At 38.4% G+C, this 26,331-nt stretch overlaps 1 protein-coding gene across 5 annotated transcripts in view; it reads left to right on the top strand.

Moving 5' to 3' along the window:
• The window catches only part of CADPS2 (calcium dependent secretion activator 2), a 110,637-nt gene that overhangs the window by 52,463 nt on the left and 31,843 nt on the right, over positions 1–26,331 (top strand). For 3 of the 5 annotated variants that reach the window (XM_053461912.1, XM_053461917.1, XM_053461916.1), the window contains exons 14-20: positions 5,502–5,603; positions 8,857–8,920; positions 11,024–11,147; positions 14,986–15,003; positions 18,537–18,640; positions 20,422–20,578; positions 25,934–26,075. In XM_053461912.1, coding sequence (XP_053317887.1) covers positions 5,502–5,603; positions 8,857–8,920; positions 11,024–11,147; positions 14,986–15,003; positions 18,537–18,640; positions 20,422–20,578; positions 25,934–26,075 — 711 coding nt within the window. The remainder of the gene's footprint in view (positions 1–5,501; positions 5,604–8,856; positions 8,921–11,023; positions 11,148–14,985; positions 15,004–18,536; positions 18,641–20,421; positions 20,579–25,933; positions 26,076–26,331) is intronic. The other 2 variants (XM_053461914.1, XM_053461913.1) reach the window with 1 other exon arrangement.

Raw genomic sequence — 26,331 nt, 5'->3', positions numbered from 1 at the left:
AGAGTCTTGCGTGGACTCTTTACCATATTACAAGTGAGAAACGGTAACGTAGAAGAAGAAAGGAAAATAAAGTTGGAGTACTGTCTGTACAAAAGTCTATGTGTGTGACTGGTTTGTCTCAAGCCTTTGGATGTGGCTGTGTCAAAGTCCTTGTACTTTATTACTGTTCTGACATCTAAGCCGAATGAGTTCCTTGTTTTTTGTGTTTGCTTTAATTGAAAAGTTGGCTAGCAGTTAAACCTAGTGTTTTGGTCAATTAAGCTTCACTAAGGGAAATAAAATCTTCCTGTATCCAACACATTGTAAATGAAATCTCTTCCTGGTGTCATACAGAGCTAGTGTTAATCTGCTAATCGTTCATGTGTGAGGTGACATGTTGAATACCGTTTTGTAATCCTCTCTTTTTAATGCGATTCATTTGAATTAACAATGTACTTAAATTGTGCTAATGGGAGAATGTCCAGTTTGTCATCACAGTTTTCTCATTCTAGAATCAGCAGCCTTTCCTCGGATTGTGTTTCCTTTATTCATCTTGTGTTTAATGTACTCTAATATATAATAGCATAACCTTTTTGACTTAAAATAATCTATTTCTGCTCAGTTTTAGACCTAAACTTCTACCATGTGCTAAAAGCCCTTGGAGATCAGTGGGGAAAAATCTACAATACATAGTGTTGCCACATTACCAGTCTTGTCCAGAACGCACATACAGATAACATGCTTCCTGTTTTTTTTTCAATTTCAAAACATAAAGTGCAGAACAACACATCAATAGCATGATTAATACAGTAAAAAAAGTGTAAACAGAAACATGCAATGTAAGCACGGATACATCCTTAGAAGGGGCATAAGAACATGGTCTGGTATATCAAGAAAACACCTGGGGAATTGCCTGTTGGTGTGATAGGGATAGGTCATAGTATGGGTTTAAGGGTTATCTGGGGTGAATAAAGAGGCTGAATACGTGTGTGTAGGCACTAGTGGATTAGCCCTTGGCACTACTGTACTGAGACCTCTACTGCCAGGTGATTCCTGGCAAACCATAAAGCATCCTTTACACTGCACTCAAACATGTTCAATGGCACCCGCTGTAAAACGTTCTCTCTCGATAGAGTTCTTGAGTACCAGAGTAGAGCCCTGGGTGGGACTGCTTTTTTAATCCCGCTCCCACTGTTTTTTTTGGCCAATCCCGCCCGCTCCCGCAATCTGTGTTCCATTCCCGCAACATGTGTGCCCAATCCTGCCACATTTATGGTCAATCCCGCCCGCTCCCGCCACAAATCACGCCCACCTCCTTACCTGAACTGCAGATTTTCCGCGCAGTCCCGCAAGGCTGCCCCTGAATTGCTCCCTCACAGCATCTTTTCTCATGCTCCGCCCAGGAACACAGCGGAGTCACGGGAAGTGATGTCACATCCTTTGTTCCTGGGCGGAGCAAGAGAAGAGACACTGCAAGGGAGCAGCGCGTAGGCAGCCTTGCGGGACTGTGCGGGATTACCGGGACCCGCAGGTACAGTGCCTGACAGCCTGACTGGCCACACCCGCAAGCTTTTTGGCGGGACCTGCCTCCCAATGCAGTCCTCTACACCAGAGCTCTCAGGAATGCATGTGCAAACAGGCACTGCTCGAACAAGTGTTGGGTATTTTATCTAAAAAATAATTAAAAATAAAAAAATAGCTACATATACTGCCATTTTCTCATTTTCTTTTCTTATGTTTCACTTATACCTTTCATTGCTTTTTGTGAAGTCATGATTATTTGTGGTACCAAGAAGTCTAATTGCAACCCTCCAGCATATTTCAGATCTATTAATCCTTAAGCAGCCTTAAAAGTGGATAGGCAGTGTACGGGGACATAGACAACCACTTTACTTGTGTCTTCTAAATACTTTTTTCTGAGTTATCTTTTTTTTTTTTTTTATTAACTGAGCATTGGATACAGTAATACATTTTATGTGCTTCAGTTATTTGTGACATGTCTGTATGGCTCTTAATGGGATGATGAACGTAAGTCAAATAGCATGACATTCCTTTCTTGTTCAAGTAATCAGTCTTTATTTAAGGCAAGAGATGTGACATTGTTCAGCATCTTCCTCCTCACTTGTCATTGTTTTCTCCTCTGGCTCTGCTCTGTCACAGATCTCAGATGTCCAAGTCAGTTGCAATATGACAGCAGTATTTACTTTATTACTACAATACACAATCTTTTCTGACAGCATAGTTGGGCAATTAAATATACTCCACTTTAACCAATTTATATGTGCTAACATGGTAAGGCAAGGTGTCATTTTTGGAACAGATACTCTACTTTTCATTTCACATCACATTTATGTACTTATCGCTGATGGAAGATTTTGTGAACTAAATGCAACTTTATCACCCTGTTTTGCAAGGAATCATTCCACTAGAAAAGGAACGCTTCGTTGACCAGCACATAAAAAAATTGCCAGTTTGAATTTGTCTTTGCCTACAAAGATACTAATTACCACACAGTAACATATTAACGCACGCACACATACTAACGCCGTAATATACACAAACGTATTAATATACCCACATGTACACACTTTTTATTTCTGATTTTGTCACTGAGTCTGAGTATATGTGTGAGAGACTGACTTTTTTTTTTGTAGTACTAGTAAATGTATTCCCTAAGTAATCACATGGTTATGCATAGTACACATCGTAATGCATCTGTTGTATTGTAGTGTGGCTGACATAGGCTATGGGCGCTTCCAGGTTCTTAAATATTCAAAATAGTGAACAGAAATGGATAACCTTCCTTCAGGGTGATCTCTCTACACTGGCTAGATATTTTAATACAAAGTTACCAACTTGCTACAAAATTTAAGCTGATACAAAAGTTTTGAATCTGTTGGTTCCTTGTATGGTGAGGCTTTATTTAGTGCCTGTTTTCTATTTTGTTGCTCGCGCTCATTTTTTAATAGAAGTTTCAAGGCAGAAGTGTCCTGCAGATTGTGTATTAAAAGTGTTCTTGGAAAGCTAGAGGGGACTGCAATGTCTTTGTTATTGTAGAAGGAGTCTTTTTAGCGTATTGTTAAAAAGGAAAGGGATTTCTGTAAGTTTCACAGTAGGGCAGTTGGTAAAATTGGTTAAGGCAGGATATGGTGTTTTTCCACAGTGAGAGTGAATTAAGTAGGATTTGCTTGGAGAAAAACTCCATAGAAAATTGTGTGTTTAGCCTTGACTCTTTTGTTTTCTTGCTGCTTGGCAAAGAGCAATAAAGTATTCTCCAACTGCCTGCTCGCAAGGTGATTATAAAACTATTTCCTTATGCAAGTTTGAAATAAGGAATTTCAAGTGCATATGGTATAAGCGGAATATAAAAGTGCATCTACTCCGTATGTCACACAAAGCTTATCTTTGTAAGTAGTCCTACAGTGAAGTTTACAAATGTATAATTCACGCTCCATAAGCAACTATATACGCATGTATACACTTAACATAATGCTTATTTGGCTATATGTGCTGCATTTTAAGGTGCTTTACAGTGAATGTACATTTTTATATGTTGACTGTTTGAATACTTATAAACTCCCAATTACTGTCACTTAAACAAAAGCTAGATTGGAGCGTCGAAATCAGACTTGAGCATTTGATGTTGGACGTTTAAGTTTTGGTGCTGCGTGGTACCAGGTGATCTCTTAAGCATTTCAGAGTAGACTGATAATGCATATATGGTCACTTATATGCAGGGGCGTACCTAGAGTATTTGGCACCCGGGGCGGATCCTGTATGTGGCACCCCCCCCCCCCACATACACACTTTAAAACTACCTGGCCGAAACTGAATATGACCCCCCACACACACCATAAAAAAATATAACACTTTTATTTAAAGTAACACACCAAAATAGGACAAAACAATTAAATAACAATATATATATATATATATATATATATATAATTGTTAACAGCAATCACATTCCTATCATGCCCAGGCATACCAAGATTCCAGGAGGCACTCGCAGACTTGGCATGATAGGAGTATGATTGCCCTATCTACCCCTTCTCGCTCCCTTCTGCCCTATCTACCCCTTCTCACTCCCTTCTCCCTATCTACCCCTCCTAACTATCTACCCTCTCCCTCTTTGAAGTTCACTTACCTTTCAGGAGTCCTGCGGTGGGGGTGCAAGGCCTCTGTCTCCCAGCTCTGCCACTGTATGGAACAGTATAGAGTGATGGGAGTTATGATGTACTTTAGAGCATAATTATATAATGAAAAATACATTGGAAATGGTACAGCATAACACCCATCACTCTCACACACTTACCAATCCACAAACGCATACCAATCCACAAACGCATACCAATCCACAAACGCATACCAATCCACACACATACCAATCCACACACATACCAATCCACACACATACCAATCCACACACATACCAATCCACAAACACATACACCAATCCACACACATACACCAATCCACACACATACACCAATCCACACACATACCAATCCACAAACACACACCAATCCACACACATACACCAATCCACACATACCAATCCACACACATACACCAATCCACACACATACACCAATCCACACATATACTAATCCACACACATACACCAATCCACACACACATACCAATCCACACACACATACCAATCCACACACATACCAATCCACACACATACCAATCCACACACATACCAATCCACACACACATACCAATCCACACATACCAATACACACATACCAATCCACACATATACTAATCCACACATACACCAATCCACACATACACCAATCCACACACATACCAATCCACACATATACACCAATCCACACACATACCAATCCACACATACCAATCCACACATACCAATCCACACACATACACCAATCCACACACATACACCAATCCACACACATACCAATCCACACACATACACCAATCCAAACACATACCAATCCACACACACACCAATCCACTCTCACTGTATGCTTTCCTACCTTTCCTCTTTTCTCCTTACAGCTCCTTTTCCTGCTCTTCGCTCCTCTTCTTCTTCAGTTCTTCTGTCTTCTTCCGGGTCAGAGGGCACGGGCAGCGGTGGGCGCGGCTTCAGTGTTGTGCGCCGGGATCTGACAACAAACCCCGGCGCACAACAGCTGTTGCCGCGCAGATCGCAAGGGAGCGGTATCGGAGGTCTTTAACAGACCTCCGGCTCCCTTGAGTGATTTTAAGCCGGGTTCAAGGGCAATCCTTGAACCGGCTTAAAATCACTCAAGGGAGCCGGTGGTCTGTTAAAGACCTCCGATACCGCTCCCTTGCGAGCCTGCTCCTCCAGCGGCGGACATTACTGTCCGTCTCTGGAGGGGTGCCGGGTGCCGGCAAGTTGGCACCCCCCTGATGAGCGGCACCCGGTGCGGACCGCCCCCCCCCGCCCCCCGCTAGGTACGCTACTGCTTATATGCAAACCATTTCATAGCTTACATTTCTCCTCCTTGTCTTTACTCTTTCAGGCCCGATGGAATTGGAACAGTTACAGTAGAAGAAAAAGAGCAATTTGAAGAGATTAAAGAACGTCTCACATTGCTTTTAGAGAATCAAATAAGTCATTTCAGGTACAGTAATTATTTGTACAGAATAAGATTCTCAGTATATGATCTTTCCTCTATTCCCTTTAAAATCCAAGGTTAAAATTACCATTACTCCCAAAATGGAAACCACAAATGCAAACAAATGAAACACACAATCGGGGATTATAATCTTTAACAATTTGAAACATTTTTTTGAGATTCTGTTTGTTGTATACAGGGATGGCATATATATTTAGATATGTCTGTGTGTTTATTTTTTGTAACTGCACCTTGATGATAATTTTGACCCAGAAGGGACTTATTGTATTTTTTTACATCTTTATACTTTGCTGAATTAATTTAATGGATTAGTGTTGTATATATTTTGCATAACATTGTACATTTATTAGTTTTTGACAGACTATTTTTGGGGTTATACCGTATTTGCTAGATTATAAGACTAAGATCCAGATCCTCTGCAGGGGACCTGGCTCCTCCTCTCTGGCAGCCGGTGAACGTCTGTGCCATGCGCACAGACAAACCTCCACTGCTGCCGGCGCTTTTATGACTGAGCACCGGCATGACATGACCTTCCGGTGCTCCATGGTAGAAGCCCCGGTGGAAGTGCCGGCAGCAGTAGAGGTCGAGCAGACGTTCACCAGCTGTCAGACAGGAGGATCCCCTGCAGCGCTGCAGGACCTGGATCCTCCTCTCCGACAGCCGGTGAACGTTTGCACGATGCGCGCAGACAACCTCCGCTGCTGCCGGAAGTACCGTCCAGCTGCAGCGAAGGTTGGCCTCTACCGGCTGCCCCCACTAGACACCAGGGAATCTGAAGCACAGGTGAAAAGTCTAGGGATGCATCGTAAGTAGGGGAGGCATTAAGAGTGCCTACAGAAATCCCTTCTAACCCCCCCATATGCCAGAGGTAGAGTGGCATATAAGGGTTAAAAGGCATAGGGGGTATAAGGCATATCTGGGGGCAGATGTGCATAACTGGGGGGTAGGTTGACGTTAAACGAAATTAAAAACAACAAATTCATTTTTCTCAATCATAGTTTTTATTAAATATGAAAAATAGTTTACATGTGAATTAATATTTACTAGTAAAACTCCCCCCCCCCTAGATTAATATTCAAATTCTGGGGGCTCTGCTCTCAACTAGTTGTTCAGACTATGTGTGCGAATTTCTCAATCACCTTATGTGCGACCTAATTTTTCTTAGTGCAGTAGAAAAATGGTGTGCACTTTAGATATATTTGTGATGTCTTTATCGATTGCGTTGCGTTGGCAAACATTCCAGCAGTTGCACACATAAGGATATACTTTCTTTGAAGTTTTTTACTCCCTTTTTACTCCCTTTTTATACTTCCGCCAAAGGATCTGCTTCTCTCTTCTAGTGCACAGTACACTTATGTGGAACCCGGTGGGAAATCATTTGGTAGATAACTTTATTTTAAGTCGGTGTTTCTTGTGAAGCAGAGCAGCTACCTCGCTGTTATCTATGGAAAGTCATCCGGCATGCACTGTGTATGGCCATGGTACTCGAGATGCATGCTTTGGCTTCTTTATAAGTGCTGGGATGATTGTGGATGCTCTAATGCACATAGTCCACCTGGCAGGCATGTTATATAGTAGACTGTTGTCTAGTGACCATATCTCTGAGAACATATGGAAGTTCTGTCGTTGTAAACTGCCCAGTGTCCTATGATATATGTGGCACTTAACATTACAACATTTGGACAACACTAATCTAATATGGGATAATAGCGGCTGCTTTGTGTCAGCCTTCATTATTACACTGAGCTAACAATTAAATGCGTGCCTCATAGAAGGTGTTAATTAAGGCATTGCTTAGAGTACATAACCGGTTTTAATCCTAAATGAGACAAGCACTTGAAAAATGCCCCATTATTTACATCATGCGCGAATATAATGTTGCTTTACAAAGTTCCCAGTGGGACCTCTTTATCCTGGTATCCTGTGTAATCCAGGAACCATTACATTCATTTATAAACTCTGTTACTTGGTAGTTAAGGGAGTTAAATAATGTGAAATGCAGTTAGAGGATTATGCTAATTTGTGTTGAATTATTGTAGCTCGGAGGAACAAGTACAAAAGATGCTGTTTGTTAAAACCTGGATTACAGGCAAAGATGGGGAAGCCAGTTCAACCTGTCACTAATTAATAGAAGATATGAGATTTATAGAGAAATATATACGTGCACATTTTTAGCTACTCAGGCTAGACCACGAGAAGCAGAGATTCTCGAGTAAAAAGTGGGGGTACATGTCATACATACCAGTGGGATACATGTGTGAAGTGTGGGCAGGTCATACAACATATTGTCTATATTCTCCAAACAGTGACCTAAAGTTTAAATGCAGCAACATATATGTACATAGCTCTTAAGGTGTGTTAATGTTGTTCTTTTTGTATATGGTCTGTTTAATGTTTCCAGTTTCATTGACTGCTGGCCCTCTATAAATATAAAATGTAATAATGTAAAAGCTTTGTAGAAACAAACTACAATGTGTAAGCCCACCTAAACCAAGATTTTACTTAAAGGATCGTAAAAAGCAGTCATTAGACCAGAGAAGCTCCTGTATGGTATAAAGTGTATAGTAAATCCCTCAATGGTTGCTTGAGAATATGCTCAGGCAAAATTAAGCAAAACGTAATTTTTTTTAAAGGTTTTCTGCTAAAATTCTTCAAATCTAGAAACACATCCTCAACATTAGCTATGTTTTATTACTAATGAATTTCTTAAGTTTGCATTATACTAATTGGTGAGTAGACATTTCAATATCATTCATGTTGGTAAAGCTCATTAATTTTTCGCCACACATAGAGCAAATGTCACCAAGTTGTCCTAATTTTGCTTTTTCTTCGGCGTGTGCTCGGTTTTTTGGGTCATAACGTTTTCGTAGTTTTTTTGTTTGTTTTTGAAATCACCTCAATGGCATATGTAAAGAGTGTAAAAGTATAAATGGTGGGGAAATATGTTTATGATGTAGAGACCAATGAAGCAATTTCAGGAGTACAACTCCCATTAGCCAATGTGTACAGCTGCAGAATATCACAAATACAAATCCCATATCCCTCACATAATGTTGATGTCAAAGGAAATGCTACCTTTTTTACACCAATTTACTTTCCTGGCGTTATAGAATATTCCGATTTATGAATACATGTGTCGGAAGGATGTATACATCATCCCTGTGATCACACACAGGCTGCTATGTCATATTGTGTATATATATATTTAAGCATAACTTTTTGTAAATGTGTACAACAGGTACTGTTTTCCCTTTGGAAGACCAGAAGGTGCATTGAAAGCAACACTCTCCTTGCTTGAAAGGGTATGTCGTGGTTTGATTTCTTTTATTATTTTAAATTAGTCGTCATAAACCATCTTCACATGGCTTATTTTACTTAAAGATCTCCAGGGAGGGGGGTTCTCCTGTACATGCCGGGACTTCTGCAAGCTAACCCTCTAGTTCTTATTATCTGGGCTAATGAACGCTGGCATTGTACTTCGTTAAATTTCACTACTTCTATTACTGTCAATCAACTGACAAAATGACTACATAATTAGTAATATTCTAGAACACAGAACTTGACAACAGATTCAGCCCACGTAGTCTGGCCATTTTTCCCTATATAAAGAATCAAACGCTAATCAGTCTTTGGTTTTATCTTAGATTCAGGTAGCTCTACCTGTCCCATGTGTGTTTGAATTCCCTCACTCTATAAGCCTCTACCACCTCTGGGTAAAGTAACTAAAGTATTATTAGTAACCAAGCCTCTATGCTATATATCGATATCTATTTAAATGAGTCACTGTTTGAAAGACCAAGTCACCGATACTGTATTAAAACTCCTGTGTCTAGACAGATAGCGTCTCCAGACATGCTTGGCCTTGATTCATTTCTCTCTCTTAGTACACATACGTAACAGGACCGGGGTCAGTTAACAGGTTCTAGAAAATGTTACCAATGTCAATAGCGGTGGCAGTGACACTAGGAAGTGGCACATAGTGTTAAGAGTATGTGACATATATATTAGTCACTGTCACAGTTAATTAACACAATGCCAGACTTAACACTGCCACCAACCTGTTGGAGCAACTTCACAGGTCCAAGGACTTTCCAGGAATTGCGACACCGAACAATTCATGCGCAAACGGTTAACTTTCCTTTGTGTTTGTGATTCAAGCTAATCTGTATGAAACAGCTGTGTAATAAAATATGCCTAACTCCAAGTATACATCTTTGCAGTATGTTAATTATAAAAAGACTACTACTTTAATGAGTGGAAAAACAACCAATAAATGAAATGCACAATTTTTACTCCTTTTAATAGAATAGTCTAGCACTGGGTTATTTTTTTTGTAATATAAGCTAATGAGTTATTTTTTTATAAAATAAATGTAAATGTTCTTTTTTTGTAAACAAGTTAAAACAAGTATTCTAGACTTCTACATACCCATTAAAATGTATGACTACAATGTATAACTACTCTATTGAATACATTTTTGAATTGGATTTTGTGTTTTTCGTTTTTGTTTAAAGGAGCCAAAACTGGGGGTGGGGGGGGGTCCTAGAAGTCAGAGATTCATTTGTGGCAAGCAAAACACTAAAGTTATTGCTATGCATGCCATGTATGTATCACACACACACACCTGCTTTTTAAGATGACAATGCAGTAGTCACAAATGTTTGTGGTTACAGTGTTTGGAAGTCAAGTCAATGCAATCAATGAACACATGCATAAGACTTAACTTAATATGCAGTTTTTGTTGTGGTTAGTAGTAACGCAGATTTTTGGTATATTTTATTTGGGGAAGACAGGCTAAAATTTGTACCACACGGTAATGACCCTGAAACATAATTAATCAGCAGTTTCATTGTGCAGGAAGCTCAAAGTTTCAGCGTCTGGAAAATATCAGATGATGGCACCATACAGAGGAGTTTAACGGAGGGGGCTTATAGCAATTCACTGAGGTAGAAGCTGCAGAGCAGCCTCTGCGGTGTAGCAATTTATGCCATTGGTAGGCTGCTTAAAGTGGCCAAATAGTGGAAGTAAAGCCTGCTCACTGAAATCAATGAGATCGCTTTCTGTGCCTGCTTTTGCCAAGCCAGTGCTGGATCTGACTGTCAAAGTATATCACATGTATAGAAAATAGCAGGGAAGGGATAAATGCATATTTGGGGGATTCTGCTGAATCCTCGCAGGCATTTGCTAAGGGACCACGCAGCTATCCTATGTATTAAAATGCAGTCGGTGTGCTGTAATCCTGTCCATTATGTCACGGAAAGTGAAAGGTCTGATTTCCATTCATATTGTCGAGTCAATCTGCTTACCCCAGAGTTTCTCAGTCCCACACATTCTTATGTTCAGCATTTAGTTTTTCAATTTTTTTTCTGTTTGGTCACTAATTATAATATGTTATAATGATGCAGGTGCTTATGAAAGATATAGCAACACCTATTCCTCCCGAAGAAGTGAAGAAAGTTATTAGAAGGTGCCTTGAGAAAGCTGCCCTGATAAATTATACCCGTCTTACAGAATATGCCAAAATAGAAGGTAAGTAGGCTTGGTTTTGTTTCTGGTTGAACAGTTACAAGCTTTGGATGTACTGGAGGTTATGTATACACTTTGTGCTGGAATGCCTATTGCTTTCTATTAATTTTCCCACTTTTACTGCTATTAAAAAAACAAAAACAAAACGGGAATTAGGACAAACCATTTAGAAGTAGTATGTGCCTTGGTCAATACAAGAAATTCTTTTTTGTTTAGGGGACCTGGTTAATGGTACAGTTCCCTGTGCCGGACACCCCTACTATAGAGCAATGCTTATTAAATTGATCTATGAGTAGGTTAATACACTTTCTTCCAAAATGGATGGGGAGATTGCCCTTACCTGACACAGATGAGGCAGCCCTGATGCCAGCAGCTGCCATCTTCCTCCTTGCTCTGTCTACTTTTACCACTGATCAACTGCTTGAAGGAAATGTCTTCTGTTGATGTCAATAGGAGCACTTTCCACACATGCGTAAGGGGGGATAGACCTCCATTCTCCATATTCCCTGTGCTTGAGCTTACTGGAGGCGAGTATATCACATGCATGGAGATATGTTCAGCCGAATATAGACTATAAGGACAAAGGTATTGAGAGACCTGACCATTACACCAACAGGGATTTTCATGACATTGCATTTTAAATACATATATCTTAATGTGTAGTTGGCCCCCCTCTTTGCAACTATAACAGCTCCACTCTTATGGAAATGCTTTTTCAGGCACTGATGTTGGATGAGAAGGCCTGTTCCAGTTCATCCCAAAGATGTTCAATGGGTTTGAGATCAGTGTTTTGTGCAGGCCAGTCAAGTTCTTCCACGGAAAACTCATCCAACTATGTCTTTATGCACCTTGCTTTGTGTACTGGGGCACAGTCTTGCTCAAATAGAAAAGGGCCTTCCCCAAACTCATGTTATGCAAGTCTAATATGGTTCATATTGCGAAGTTGGAAGCATAGCATTGTTCAAAATGTCTTGGTATGCTGAAGCATTAAGATTTCCCTTCACTGGATGTAAGGGGCCCAACCCCTGAAAATCAGCCCCAGACCATTAGCCCTCCTCCACCAAACTTGGCACAATGCATTCAGGCAGGTAACATTCTCCCGGCATCCGCCAAAACCAGACTCGACTCGCCCATCAGATTAGCTTGGCATTGTACTTGGTGATTTGAGGCATGAATGCGGCTGCTTGGCCATAGAAACCCATTCCATGAATGCAAAAGTGGCATCCTATCGCAGTACCATGCTTGAATTCACTGAGCTCTTCAGAACGACCCTTTTTTCACAAATGTTTGTAAATGCTGACTGCGTAAGCGCTGGTACACAGTTATACAAGGAATGCTCGATCACGTGAAGGGATCTCAATCCATACCACTGGGAACAGTGCCCCAATATCCCTTAGCCCTTCCACTAAATAAATAAATATATATATATCACTACCTCCAAACCCCTTAATCTAATAGTATTAATACATGTATGGATGGGACCCTTTTGAACATATAAACAAATATGTATGTGCGGTATGACTGTAATCAGGCAATGTTGAACATTATTAATTTAATATTCTTTTTTTAAATATCGCTTATGTTTTATGCATATCCATGATTTTAAAAGAAGGCGCTACTCTTCCTGAACAAAATCATGTACAATTTGTGTTGGTACAAATATGGAAAAGGCAAAACATAGTTTAACAAGCATATGGTTAAAAAAAAAAAAAAAAAACTCAGGGCTTTTGAAGATGTACCTTTGATAGCTGAAGTGTCCCTTAAGCTAAATCATTATTTTTAATAATTGATGCATTTTTAGTTCAGCACAAAAATGATACAATTTTATTATCCCACAAATGAAACAAATGTGGATGGTCTATGTACAATATATCAGCGCGTTAGGCTGAGAACAAATTTAATTATTGAAATATAAAATAGGGACTTACGATATTATACCAGCAACAGCAGCTTCTCGGTGTGCAATACGAACCATATTAGACTTGAGCGGTAATATGCTTTTTTTTTTCTATGGCACTTTCCATATAGAAATGTCTTACTATACTACTGCATAGTAATATACTACTATACTATACTAGTATACTATACTACTTTTGATTAAATGCATGTTATGTATTAATTATATGCAATATAAGTGTCTTGCACACAGATTTGCCAGGAAATAGCCCAGGTGGTACTCCAACTAGATATATAGATGTTGTGCTTCATTGTCAAGATGTCAATTTGGCAGATGACATTTTTTGAGGTTCCTCCCTGTGACAAAGCATGAATAAATCAAATGCATAATTAATTGAAGCAAAAAGACCACTAGGTTGCTATGGAAACCAATATTACGTTGTGGGTATAATGAAGGAAGTTTCTCACTGACCAATTCACCGTAATTTATTATAGTTGATATATTTTTGGAAAGCATGAGCAACTGCCGCATAAACCAGTCAATTTTTATCAAAGGCTGAAGACAACCTATATTCTACTCCTCATAAATTGTTCAATAAGCCTTAATAAAAATGTAACATGTAATCTCAAGCTCGTTTGAGCAGTGCCCTCCTCACCCGTGGTTTCTGTAACTCAAATTGTTATAAACTACTTATGTCCTGTCTACCCATTGTACATCGCTACGGAATATGATGGCGCTGTATAAAACAAATAATTGTTCAATAAGCCTTATAAAAATGCAAAAGCATACAAATGCAATTCTTGTGAGACACTGCAAGTATATGTTTATTCTTTGTGTAGAAGATAATACATACCTGGCTTACCTTTTATTTTTTGTAATTGCATGTAATAGAGGTCCAGTAGTATGGACTATAGACTAGACTTATGCATTCAGATTTGTGAATTCAATTTTAAAGAAATTTACCAATTTTGTCAATTTATACTAATATCCGAAAATGAGGAGGGACCCTCTTACAAAACAAAATGAAGCAAAGAGCTTGGGATTTTCATTTGTGTTTCGTTTCTGCTTCTCTTCTTCTTTATTATGTCTTATTTATTCATCCGCTTCTCCCTTCATTCTTCCTCATCTTCTCTGTGAACCCAGCCTCCTGGTGAACTTTCACAAAGGGTCGGAGCCTCCGGGCGTACTCCCCCCCCTCCCCAATTGGAGAAACTTGGAGAGGCCCCATCTTCTTTCTTCTTCATTTGATTTTCTGTGAACCTGATTGGAGGAAGGGGAGGATCGTTCCCAGAGGCTCCTCCCTCTCGTGGAAGTAGTCCCAGAGGCTAGGTTTTATGTGATACATATGTTTTGGTCCAATTACTTTGTTTTATATACACTAAAGAGTCACATGGCTGGAGGATTTTGGGATCATCTCACCAGCCTCACTATACGTTACGAATGTTCACCTGAAATGTAATTATTTGGTGATCTGAGTGTGTGTACAGATGTGTGTAGGTGTGTTATATGTTGAATAGTGGTTATTGATCCAAATGACTAGAGTGATCCTGGCATTGAAAATGGGCAATATATAGCTTAGTTTGAGTATTAAAATAAAAATAATTGTTTGTCCATGGTATTCTATTTATTAGAAATACATTTTTTAAGTATTCTGCTTCATTACTTAATTTAAGTAAAATTAAAGAGGAGCAAACTTTAGTGTAATTTACCCATGAATGCAACTGGAGTATTTCAGTGATCCATGCACAGCTGGAGTGGTCCCCATAGGAACAGGTGGCATTCTTTTATCAATTCCTTCAATTGAACTGCTCTAGTTTTGATTAGATGACTATAGCATGTAGTAAACTGTTACTAGAACTCCAGTTTCGTTTCGACTTTTTTATTATTATTTTTTTTTACTTTTGAGTAATTATTACTGTTTTTCTTTGTCTTCTTCCTTACCAGCAGCCGACAAGGAATCAGGTGATGCATGCATGTTTCATATTAATTTTGGATAATACTTAAGTGTTCCAGGCAGTTAATTATCATTTAATTATAAACATGTCACATGGTCACTTTTCCCTCTTTCATTTACTTTAAATGGGTTTCCTACTTGTTGAAATAACGTATGTTATAGTTATTACAGGTATAATTTAACTTGTGGCATAGCGATGACTTTTTAATTGTCGTGCTGTTGTGTACAAATACATTTTATGGAATTTGTGGTCATTCAATAACGACTGGCAATCCAGCTTGCTCTTTTTTGGGAACATAGTGTAAAACGGTTATTGTAAAAATGTAAAAAGTTTGATTACAGGGTACATCTGAGAAGTAACGTGGCCACAGCGTGAAGAGCTTTTTAGTTTTATTAATATATGTGCAATGGTACAGATAATGAAAAACATTTGTGTGATGATCATTATAATAATCTAATGGCGTCTACAAAGAAATCTGAATGGTTTTACTTCTGATAAGGGAAGATACTGCTAGGCGGGGCACTGGGTCAGAAAGTGCTTATTGAAGTTCTGGGCAGATTTAGTGTAGAAGCTAGGCGTCAACTTGAATTTTTAAGAGCCAGAAAGAGGTGCACCAGTAGTTGAACCAAAAATAAAATAGTAAATGATATAAGTATTAGCGTTAATACACAAAAAGATGCTCCAAACCACACAAGGTACTCCATCTTTAAGACACCCAAAATATAACACATGTAAAGTGGATCAAGGACAGGATTGAAAGGCCTAAGTTTTAACCCCGTAACAACAGCAGACACCTCATGGAAATATATCCTTTTGACGATTTCCATGCTTGGCATGTCATGGGGTTAAACAAGAGTAGAAAGCAATCAACGATTGCTTTCTTAGCCTATCTGGTGTTGCTGGAATGCCTCACCAACACCCAAAAAAATGTAGGGGTCCCCTACGATGCTCCTAGCAGTGGTCCTATTCTGCATATTGAAAGGCTATATGCCTTTCGATTATGGCGGCGCCCAGCCAGTGTTGCCTTTTAATCGATCCAAGATGGTGTTGCCCATTCGAAATAAGTTCCCAGACTCTCCAGATCCTTCTGAGAACTTTGAGGTACTGCAGCCAACCATGTAGGTCATTGGAGCCCAGCTGACTAACCACTGTGATCATTGAAATAAAAAAAATATATAAAAATAAATTGAAAATGTAAAAATAGTGATTAAATTTCAAAATAAAAAGGAAATTATCTAATTGAAAGAAAATGTGTAAATATGTATCTATATATGAGTGCTAAAATTGGTGTTGTAGCTTCCCAAAACTCCTGGCACGGAACGAGTTAAAATAGCAGCATTTGAAATATCTTGAGGTGCCTATTTTTCAAAAATATATGGTGTGATGAGGTAAATTAAATGTACACCTTCAAAATGTAACCTTTTAGCTCCCAAACACAACAAACATATGCATGGGTGGTATCACTTTACTCGGGAGATGCTGCTGAACACATATTGGGGTGTTTGGCAGTGACATATTCCTGGAGCTATAAATTCATACTTGAAGTACTGTATGCGGGGATGAAACCCAAAGAATTACTTCCACAAACTCTGACAAAGGCTGGTGGTAAAATTAGTGATTGGACAGGCATTTGAAATACCCCGAGGTTTCTAGTTTTCAAAAATATATGGATGGATGAGGTTTGTCTGGCTTCATAGATGTCCCAAATAAGACATGGGCACATACTAACCAGATGTCAGAATTCTGAAACAAAAAAATGCACACCTTCCAAATATGGCCTTCTAGCCCTCACACAACCAGACAAATGTATGAATGAGTTGTATCGCTGTACTCTGAATGCAAAAATAGGCAACCAGATGGACAAGAGTGGTTTTTCTCTGTTGTCAAATTCTATGTTTCTATGCTCTGGTTTACTGAATAAAATAGAATATAAAATCATAGACTAACACAAATAATAACCACAGGAAATCAGTGCAAAGTGACTTTTTTTCTTTCTTTGACAGTTATGGAACATAGACTATGTATGGCCAGCTCAGCCCTTTTTGGGAATGTGTGGTCCTCGTGCCTTTAAAACCTTGGTTTGATTCGTTTTTTTCTAGTCAGCAGCGTCAGATAACAGCATGTGCTCTTCCAGAACCTTCATCCTCCACAACTGAAACCATCTGTACAACGTTACTGAAAGGGATGTGCCCTGCAGAGTGTTTCACTAAGGAACTCTCCCAGCAGTTTATTTGCTTTATAAAACTTGACTGCCTTTTTAAAATGGAGATTTCCAAAGGAAACCACTTGTTTTATATTTAATTTCTTGTAGTTTTTCTCCTGGCACTTTTTCCAATATGCATAGAAGTTGCCAGGTTTATGGTTTTAGAATGAATATTACTTGGTCTTAATGTTATGAAACAGCTGCTGACAGATGCTGTTGGATAGAAAACATTTAAAAAAAGATCCTATGGATATTGAAAATTATGCTTAACTAGACGAAAATGCCGTGATTTAGCATATCTCTGTGTATATGACACAAGCATACAGCTTTCCATTTTCCTGACCAGTCAGACCACTCTTTTTCCTTCCCTCTGTTCCCAGCTACAACCTCTGTTCCTAGCTACAAATGCATCCTGACTTCCTGCCCAAAGATCTTTTTACCTATGGTCTCCTCATCCCAGACAATCACAGTTGTATTTTTCACAATTAGTGCGTGTATATATCTTGGTAATTTTGCAGTTTATTTGCAGCCTCCAATCTTCTGGGAAGGCTTTCCACAAGATTTTGGTGTGGGACACTATGCAGTAGAGCATTGGTGAGGTCAAGCATTGATGTTGGCCTGGCTTGCAATCTCCATTTCAGTTAATCTCAAAGGTGTTCGATGGGGGTTGAGGTCAGGACCCTGTGAGGGCCAGTCAAGCTCTTCCACAACAAACTCCAACCATGTCTTTAAGGATCTTGCTTTGTAAACTGGGGCACAGTCATGCTGGAATATAAATTTTTTTCCCCCAAAACTGTTCCCACAAAGCTGAAGGCATAGCATTGTCCAAAATGTACTGAATCATTAACATTTCCCTTCATTAAAAGTTAAGGGGCCTAGCCCAACCCCTAAAAAAACAGCAACATACCATTATTCCTCCTCCACCAAACTTTACAGTTGGTACAATGCAGTCAGGAAGGTAATTTTCTCCTGCCATTTGCCAAACCCAGACTCCAATCAGACTGCCAAACAGATGTGTGACTTATCACGCCACATAACATGTTTCCACTGCTCCAGAGTCCAGTGGTGGCATGCTTTAATTGATCAGATCCTTGGCATTGTGCTTGGGGATGTGAGGCTTACGTGCAGCCGCTCGGCCATGGAAACCCATTCCGCGAAGCTCCTACCGCACAGCTCTTGCTGTAGAAGGCTGCATAGATTATTCAAATTTAAAGTGGTTGGAATACAGGAATCCAAGAAGTAATTGGTTTGCAGTTTTCTTATCATTTTATATTGTTTTTCCCTGAATCGTATTACACCTTTAGCTCTCAATCTGTAATTTGCATTTTTCCATTCAGAGAGTATGACTCAAGAATGTCCTTCGAAAAAGCTAGAAGATGTTCTCCACCTTGCTGAGCTTTGCGTTGAGGTTCTACAGCAGAACGAGGAGCATCATTCTGATGTAAGATTATATAACAAAATGAAAAATAACTTTAAATGCAAAAAAGTTTAGAGAAACTTTAAAAATGTCAATCACTGAGTTTGATAGCTTGTTATATTGTTAAAACATCTGGTATAACTCACACAACATAAATGAGATGTGGTTATGATTTTTTTTTTTTACCTTGCATCTGCCATGTGTGAATTTCAAATTTTATTTTACATTAAAGAAACATCTGTCTGTAAAATACGAAAGGAGAAAAAAAAATCCCTAGAGAAAATATTTTCCTCAAGAAAGATCCCTGTTACTGTTCTTATACTTCTTATACTGGACATTATTCTCATGGAATGTCTTAAGCGCTTTAAAAAATAAATTAACCCTATAAGTATAAGGAGGATGATCCCATTGCATTGTAACATGTTACCGTTTTTCTTGGTCAACATATGTTAGTACTGAATATATATTCTGGTTTGTTTCCTATTTTGCAACATTACCATGCCTGGATGTCCTTAGGGGAAAGAGGTATGTGTTTATTGATGATATCCTCATTTGACAGCACTCCACATCACCAAATGCAGTATAAATGTACAATAACATTGGACTGATTTGCTTTACCTGTGCGTGTAAAATATAAAGAAGTGTATTTACTTCCAACCAACATAGAAACAGCATTTCATGACAAACTAGATGAGCATTGTCTTGTCTGCCCATATGTCTTGTGTCAAATTTTGAATATTTGGTCTTAAAATCAGGATAGTCATATTCCTTTGCCACGCATGTTCAAATTCTCACTTCCTCACTTTACTTCTAATAAACTTTCTAGTTTTATACCATGACCACTTGTCGTAACAGTTCTAATTTTGTAATAGACATCCCTCCTGTACTTTGTGAAAAGTATGATGGGAGGTTGGAAGGTGCAGCAGCAGAATTACCCTAGACACAGGGGTAAGCCTAGGAGTGTGCAGTATTTCTTAAGCGCCATCCTCCTACCCTTTGCATATCTAATACACAATTTTACACACCCACTTACCCTAACCCAAATATAATACTGTAGTACACTCTCACCATACACTTGCACATGCATACAGTATATACGCATACATAATCTTCCTCTTCCTTTTCTGCACTAACTGAGTTCATCTCTCTCGCTAACGTACACGCATTCAAACACCATATCCTGAAGTAAACATACAGATACCATAACACTCATGCTCTAATGCCATAAAGTAACAATTATATACACACGGTAATACACATGCACATAGACTTTCTTAACGTAATACACTTACACATATGTGCACACTCTTTCCCTCAACTCCCATTCACTCTATTCCTCACTCCTACCCCATCTGTGAAGCTGGCAGCTCTCTGTTCCCCTCCTTTCCTCTTACCTTGTACAGAGCCCTCTTTCCACTGCAGGGTCACGTAATACGTGTTATGTAACCCAACTGGCAGGTGCCTAGATGCCATGCACCTGCCATAGCACCCCTGCCCAAACAAATGGTCTTGCCTTTTTATGTTTTTACCTTCTGAGTTAGTCGACATTTTACCATGCAAGAGCTATTGTTTTGCATGTTCCAAACTGTTTGGTGTATGCCAGGGTCTTGTGGTTTTGTGTTTGATAGACCACTCTTAAGCCTTCTCCAATTAATGTTTTGTATTCAGTTTTTGGGATCTTTATTTTAGTTTTATTTTAGGTTATTTAAAATGCAAGATAATTGTGTGCAGAAGTGATTGTAATGTGATCTATTTGCTCTATATTAACTGGCTAAAGGTTAATTAAAATTTTGTTTTAAATACAGGCTTTCTCATCTTGGCCGGACTTAATGGCTGAACATGCAGAGATATTTTGGTCTCTGTTTTCAGTCGACATGAATTCTGCGTTAGAAGTACAGCCGCAAGATTCATGGGACAGTTTTCCTCTTTTCCAGCTGCTAAATAACTTTCTGCGAAATGATGGTAAGTGTTCAGCTATGTTTTCTTGACTGCAATATTATGCACAGTATTGCCACCTGGGGTGGTTCTAATACATTAACTAATGGCATCTGGCACCACATCATACATCAGTACGATATAATTTTTTTTTTTTTTTATATCCTATTCTGTAAATGTGTAAAAGCTGTTTACACTGTACATTTGATGTACTACAGACGTTAATCAAATATTCGTGACAAAATGTAACAATAGCTTGCAATATTCTTGGGTTACATTCTATATATAGTAAAATGCCAATTTAAAAATAGATCATGCACAATCACTCTTTACAGATGTGCACCTTGCCAATGTTGAAATACTCTTGGGCTTGTTAGAAACCATAAAGCATTATACAATCATACCATGAAAAAGGCACGTCTGTTCACGGTTTATATTGTGGAGTGATTGACAAGTCCTTATGTCATCTTTGTACCTATGAGTGGTTTTAGAAGCATACAATTTTCAAGGCAACTAAGAACCGTTTGACCCATCCAGTCCACCATTTACTTTATTTCTTAATAAAGAACGTTTGTGCTTAGAAAAAATGTCTGTTAGCTAGAATTGACAAGTCATGTTCTTGAGGCTTCATGAGCTGTTGTGACTGAGTAGGTATATCTCTCTGTTGCCCAAGATATGGAGTACTGCTTCTTGAACCTAAAGCAATCTGGCTATTTATGAAGTGTCACCTGTATTTATGAAAATCACCTGTTTTTAAGTAACTGGGATGTTTAAAGAGGCGTTTGGATACTTGCGGGAGCAAACCTATTGGAGGCTAAAATTCACATTGCTTTTTGTGTTAGTTAACAATAATAGAGGCTAAGTAAAGGGTATGAATTACAAGAGTTTCTGTGCCAGAGGTTACAAAGACCATGACATTTTCAGTGATGGAGGTGGTTAATCTAATTACTGTTGTGTATGGTTTTTATTTTATTTTGTTACGCCACCTGCACACACTTTACTGTATTAATACTAGAAGACTGAGTGCAAGTTAAACAGTGCTCTTGAACTGATTTTTTTTTTTTTTTTTTTTTTTTAAAGAAAAGTGTCATTTGTATCTGCTTTTTCCCTAAACAGTGTTTTCTTGGATTAAAAGAGGGAAATATATGTAGCCGTATTGGTCCAGGAGTAAATTAGATCTTTTAGTTGATTAAAAGAAGAATGCTATTCCATCTGAATACGAGTCCTGAAAGCTTATGTAACTTTACCTCTTTTTTTATATTGGCTCATTAAAATACATTGCTTTGACTAAAGACTGACTAAAAGTGTGCTGAGCATTGATTGTAATCAAGGTGTAATTGAGAATTACATTTCTCAAGATTAGCTATAGTTTTGTAACTGTATTATCCCCATGGTGAACATTGATTTGTAGCCTGCACTCCATAACATCGAGCATTGTGCTTTAACAAGCTATCGCCAGTAAGATCATTTATACTTCCAGGGTTTTGTGTGCGCCCATACAATAGTATGCGGTCTACATGTATAGCGGTTGCTCTCAAATACTCTTAAATAGGCTTCACCTATTGAGCTCAACTGAGTTTCCATGGATAAGGCCAGAAGAAATGTGTTCTTTCCCTGAGTCTTACTGGAAATTGAAAATTCATGATTAGTGTAAAATGGAATGGCCTTCACCCCAGTAGTATGGCACTGGGATGTAGTGAAGAATGCAGTTTCTGATTCAAGGCTGGAGATTGGGCTCTGCATACCTGCTGACTTCAAGGTTCTCCCATGTGCACTACTAGTCAGGGATCATGTCTTAGTGATATCTTCATATAAGGCTACATTTTCATACAATCTAAATTCAATTCAAAACATTTGTTAACCTTCTTACATTCATTCATGCTTAAGATAGCCCAGGCTCTTTCATTGGAAACTTCTTAAAGGCAACTGAGTGATGACATATACTTTATAAGTAGTGCAGCAGTACTGATGGTTTTCTGATGTTGTATGTTATTAGGATATAGAGCATAAGTAGTGCATAACATAACAATTTGACTTATAGAAACAAGAGGTAAGGAGGGCCCTGCTCAAGTGAGTTTAAAATCTAGAAGGTATAATAGCATTCATAATTCATTAGTTCAGAGCCACTAAATTTGGCATTTCTTTCAAAATCTTTCTCTCCCTTAATATGGGAGCAGTCTTTTACCACCATTCACCTTTTTAATCTGAAATGTTATGCTTGTACATGGGAAGCAACTCTGCCTTTAGACAATACCATGGTTGCGGTTCTTTAATTAACATCCTTTTCATATAGCTAGCGCATTAAAGCCAGCAGAGAGATTGACCCAACCTATGCTTTAAAAATAAGTATCTCGCTCTAAAAAGTCATAAATGCTCCAATTTAACAGTAAATGAAACATATTCTTGAATTCTTAATCCCTCATAAAGAGAGAATATGGAAAACATAAAAAGAACCGAAAAATTGAAATGAAGCCTCATGAGGATAAAAAGGCAAGTGTTAGTAATTATCAGGCAGATAGAAGTGGAGTCAAATTAGCCATAATAGAGCGCATAGTGACTGGGAAAGTCAACTCTCATTATCAAAAAAAACTCATTAGGAAATGAAGAGGTGGAAATCCCACTGGGTTCTCAGATGGGTATTTTATCAATGATTATTCTGCAGATTTATTTCAACTGAGAAGCTCTTAGGTTACTTTAGTATATATTAGGTTAACTACAAATGGTAGAAAGTGGAGAATTGGTACTTGCCTGTTATCCTTTTAAAGTCTTACTGGAGCTTTTGACCTGCAGTCTACATATCTGTACTTCACCTCCTTTTTTTTATTAGGTTTAGATGATTAACAGGAGGAAGAAATGTACGTGCTATTAGGCACTTGCACCTTTCTTTTTCCATCATGCTGTGTATGTTTGTCTCCAAATGAAGAAAGGGGGGGGTTATCTTAAACTCCATGTCATCCAATTTTTCTTTTTTTTTAGGTTTTACCTCAAGTATCCCTCTTTAGTTTTAATCAGAGGTGAATCATTTAACCTGAATAATACTTATAACAATAATAACTGTTTTCTATATCCTGGACTGAACAAAAAAGTAAAATATATTAACAAATGTACTGCGGTAGCCAGAAAGACTGCTGCAAGTGAGGCGAGAGAGGAAGTGAGTGAATGCGTAAGTGTGTGTTAGTTGTCAGGTGGCAGCTCTTACCTTATTGTGTGAGTGACTTTTCGCTTTGGCTCTGGTAAGATGTTACTTTTTTAATGAGGTTTTTGAGAATCAAAACCCTGTCTTCTGGGAGTAATTTTATCCACGGACTGCTATTGAATACTCCCAAACCCCCAGACTGGTTAACAGTCACAGCCTACAGATGGTCCTTTAAACGTAAAGCTTTGGCTCAGAGGAAATTTGAAACTGGGCTTCTGTTTAGCCATGCTTCACCACTCACTACTTCACCAGTCACTACATCTAACGGGTATTATACTCTGCTTTGTATGTCTCAAACCAGTTATTCTTTCCAGCTCTTCTTTTTGTTTCGTATTCCCTCTGCACATCTGCAATCTGCAAGTCATAATCAGGAGTCCAAATGGAAAATGATACAAGCTGAAGAAAAGTCTAGCTAGTTACACTAGCCTAAACACACAAGTTTTGATTGCACTGTCTATGCTTAAAAGGAGTTACACAAAATACTGTTCTCTTTATGGCCTTCGACATGTGGGGGTGGTGGTGCCAGGTCAAAATCATTTAGAATATGTAGATTTCTTATGGTAGTGGGTAGACAGTATATTCTGTTTTTATAAGTTCTTTTGCTGCTTAGCTCTCACTGACATATTTTTCCATTATTCGCTAAATGTGTAGTTGGTAAAGTTTGCAAAGGTGTTATGGCTTTCATTCCTCTTCTCCACTATTAATTCTAAAGGTCTATACCTAAATAAGCTTCTGCTGTAGGAAGAGCTTGGCTGTACAGTTGAATAAATGAAATGTCTTCAAAATCGGTTGCCACCTTTCTTAAAAAGCTCAAGTTGGAGGGATACCAACGCACCATAGGTTCCAGGTTTTAAGAAGGTCGTGGGGCCATCACTATGTTTTGCAACTATGGACCAAGTAATAGACATTTAGACCTCAGGTCTTTTGTAATAAATACATTAATTGAGAAAATATTTTGTTTGCAAATTATATGTACTTCCATACAGTGGTATGTGTAACAGAAGAACCTACAGCGCAGGAGGCCGCATATGTCTTGTCTTACAGGCGTTTTGCAATTTATCTTAACCCTGTTCACAAGTATTAACCACAGCATAGACACCTGTCCCAATTACATATACATAAACCTACTCCCTTTTGGGAGGCTTGCTAAAGCGTGTAAATGTCCTACAAACAGGCTTTCCAGCTAATCCAGTTCCCCGTGGCAGCAAAATAAAATCAAATGGAGTCCTTAAGGATTTTTGGAGAGTAGGTTTCTATGAGGCCGTCTTTTTAGTGGCCATATAGATAATTTGTCGAGTATTCAAGTTGTGCTTGTATATCCCTTGAATTTTTACAGTTAACCCTAACAAAAATTAGCTTGCGCTGAAAACAATGATGCATATCTCCTCTATCAGATTTGTGCAATTCCCAAATCTGTTTTAACATGGTTTGAAGAGTCTTCCAGCCAGACTAAAGTCTTTCTGTTCTACAAGCAGGGCTTTGAAAGAACCTGGGCAGTTTCTTGTGATAAAATTATATTTGACGTCCAGGCACAGACATACTCGTTTACATCCTTTTGATGGACTACTCATTCTTTTGTTTGTTGTTTTTCTGGACAACCTACTTATAGGTCTCGTATTTTGTGTATAAATACAATGTGTGATTTAACTTTATTCCCCTCCTCACCTTTTCTCATCTTTCCATTACCTGTCCATAATGTTTACAATACAACTTTGTATTGTGGACTTACATCATGATACAACCCTTGTTTTATAATATTTCTTTAGAAAACATTTTTGAACATATTAACTGTGTATTAGTGTAGCATGGGTGTAATGACTAGGTAATCAATGTTTCTTCTGTTATTCCCTTGAAGCAAGTTTATGTGCGTTACTAATATCCATCCTATAGTTGACATTTCAATCATGTTGTGCTGCTATAATGGTCACTGTTAAGATCCTGAAGATGAGAATGTGCCTCCTTCAATGAGACTTCACAAAATACTTCCTGCAAATGGAAGAAGCTTTGGTGCTTCTCTGTGGGCTATATATATATATATATATATATATATATATATATATATATATATATATATATATATATATATATATATATATATATATATATATATATATATATGTATATATATGTGTGTGTGTGTGTGTTACTTGTTTACTTAAATATGTCCTTGTTTACTTTCTCTAAAGCTCTCCTATGCAATGGGAAGTTTCACAAACATCTTCAGGAATGCTTTGTGCCCCTTGTCATCCGTTATATTGACCTCATGGAGTCCTCAATTGCTCAGTCCATTCACAAGGGCTTTGAGCAGGAGACATGGCAACCAGTCAAGTAAGTTATATAGTTTTGTAAGGTGTGTAGGGAAATTAGAAAATGCATTACTGTCTAACAATTACTGATATCATCTGCAGAATGTTTCCATTACACTGTGCAGCATATTATATCAAATTAAAAATACATTTCAAATCCTATGTGCTACATACAGTTCACATGGAAGGACAGTTCCATTCATGTGTTGCTGAACTCCCATGTGTACTTGCCCCCCCACCAACTATTTTCCATGCAAGAGATGTATTTGATGGAACAC

This window comes from Spea bombifrons, chromosome 4, assembly GCF_027358695.1.
Source record: "Spea bombifrons isolate aSpeBom1 chromosome 4, aSpeBom1.2.pri, whole genome shotgun sequence".
In the NCBI taxonomy this organism is placed as follows: domain Eukaryota; kingdom Metazoa; phylum Chordata; class Amphibia; order Anura; family Pelobatidae; genus Spea; species Spea bombifrons.
Note: the sequence above shows the minus strand (reverse complement) of the source record. Positions and strands in the feature narration are given on the sequence as shown.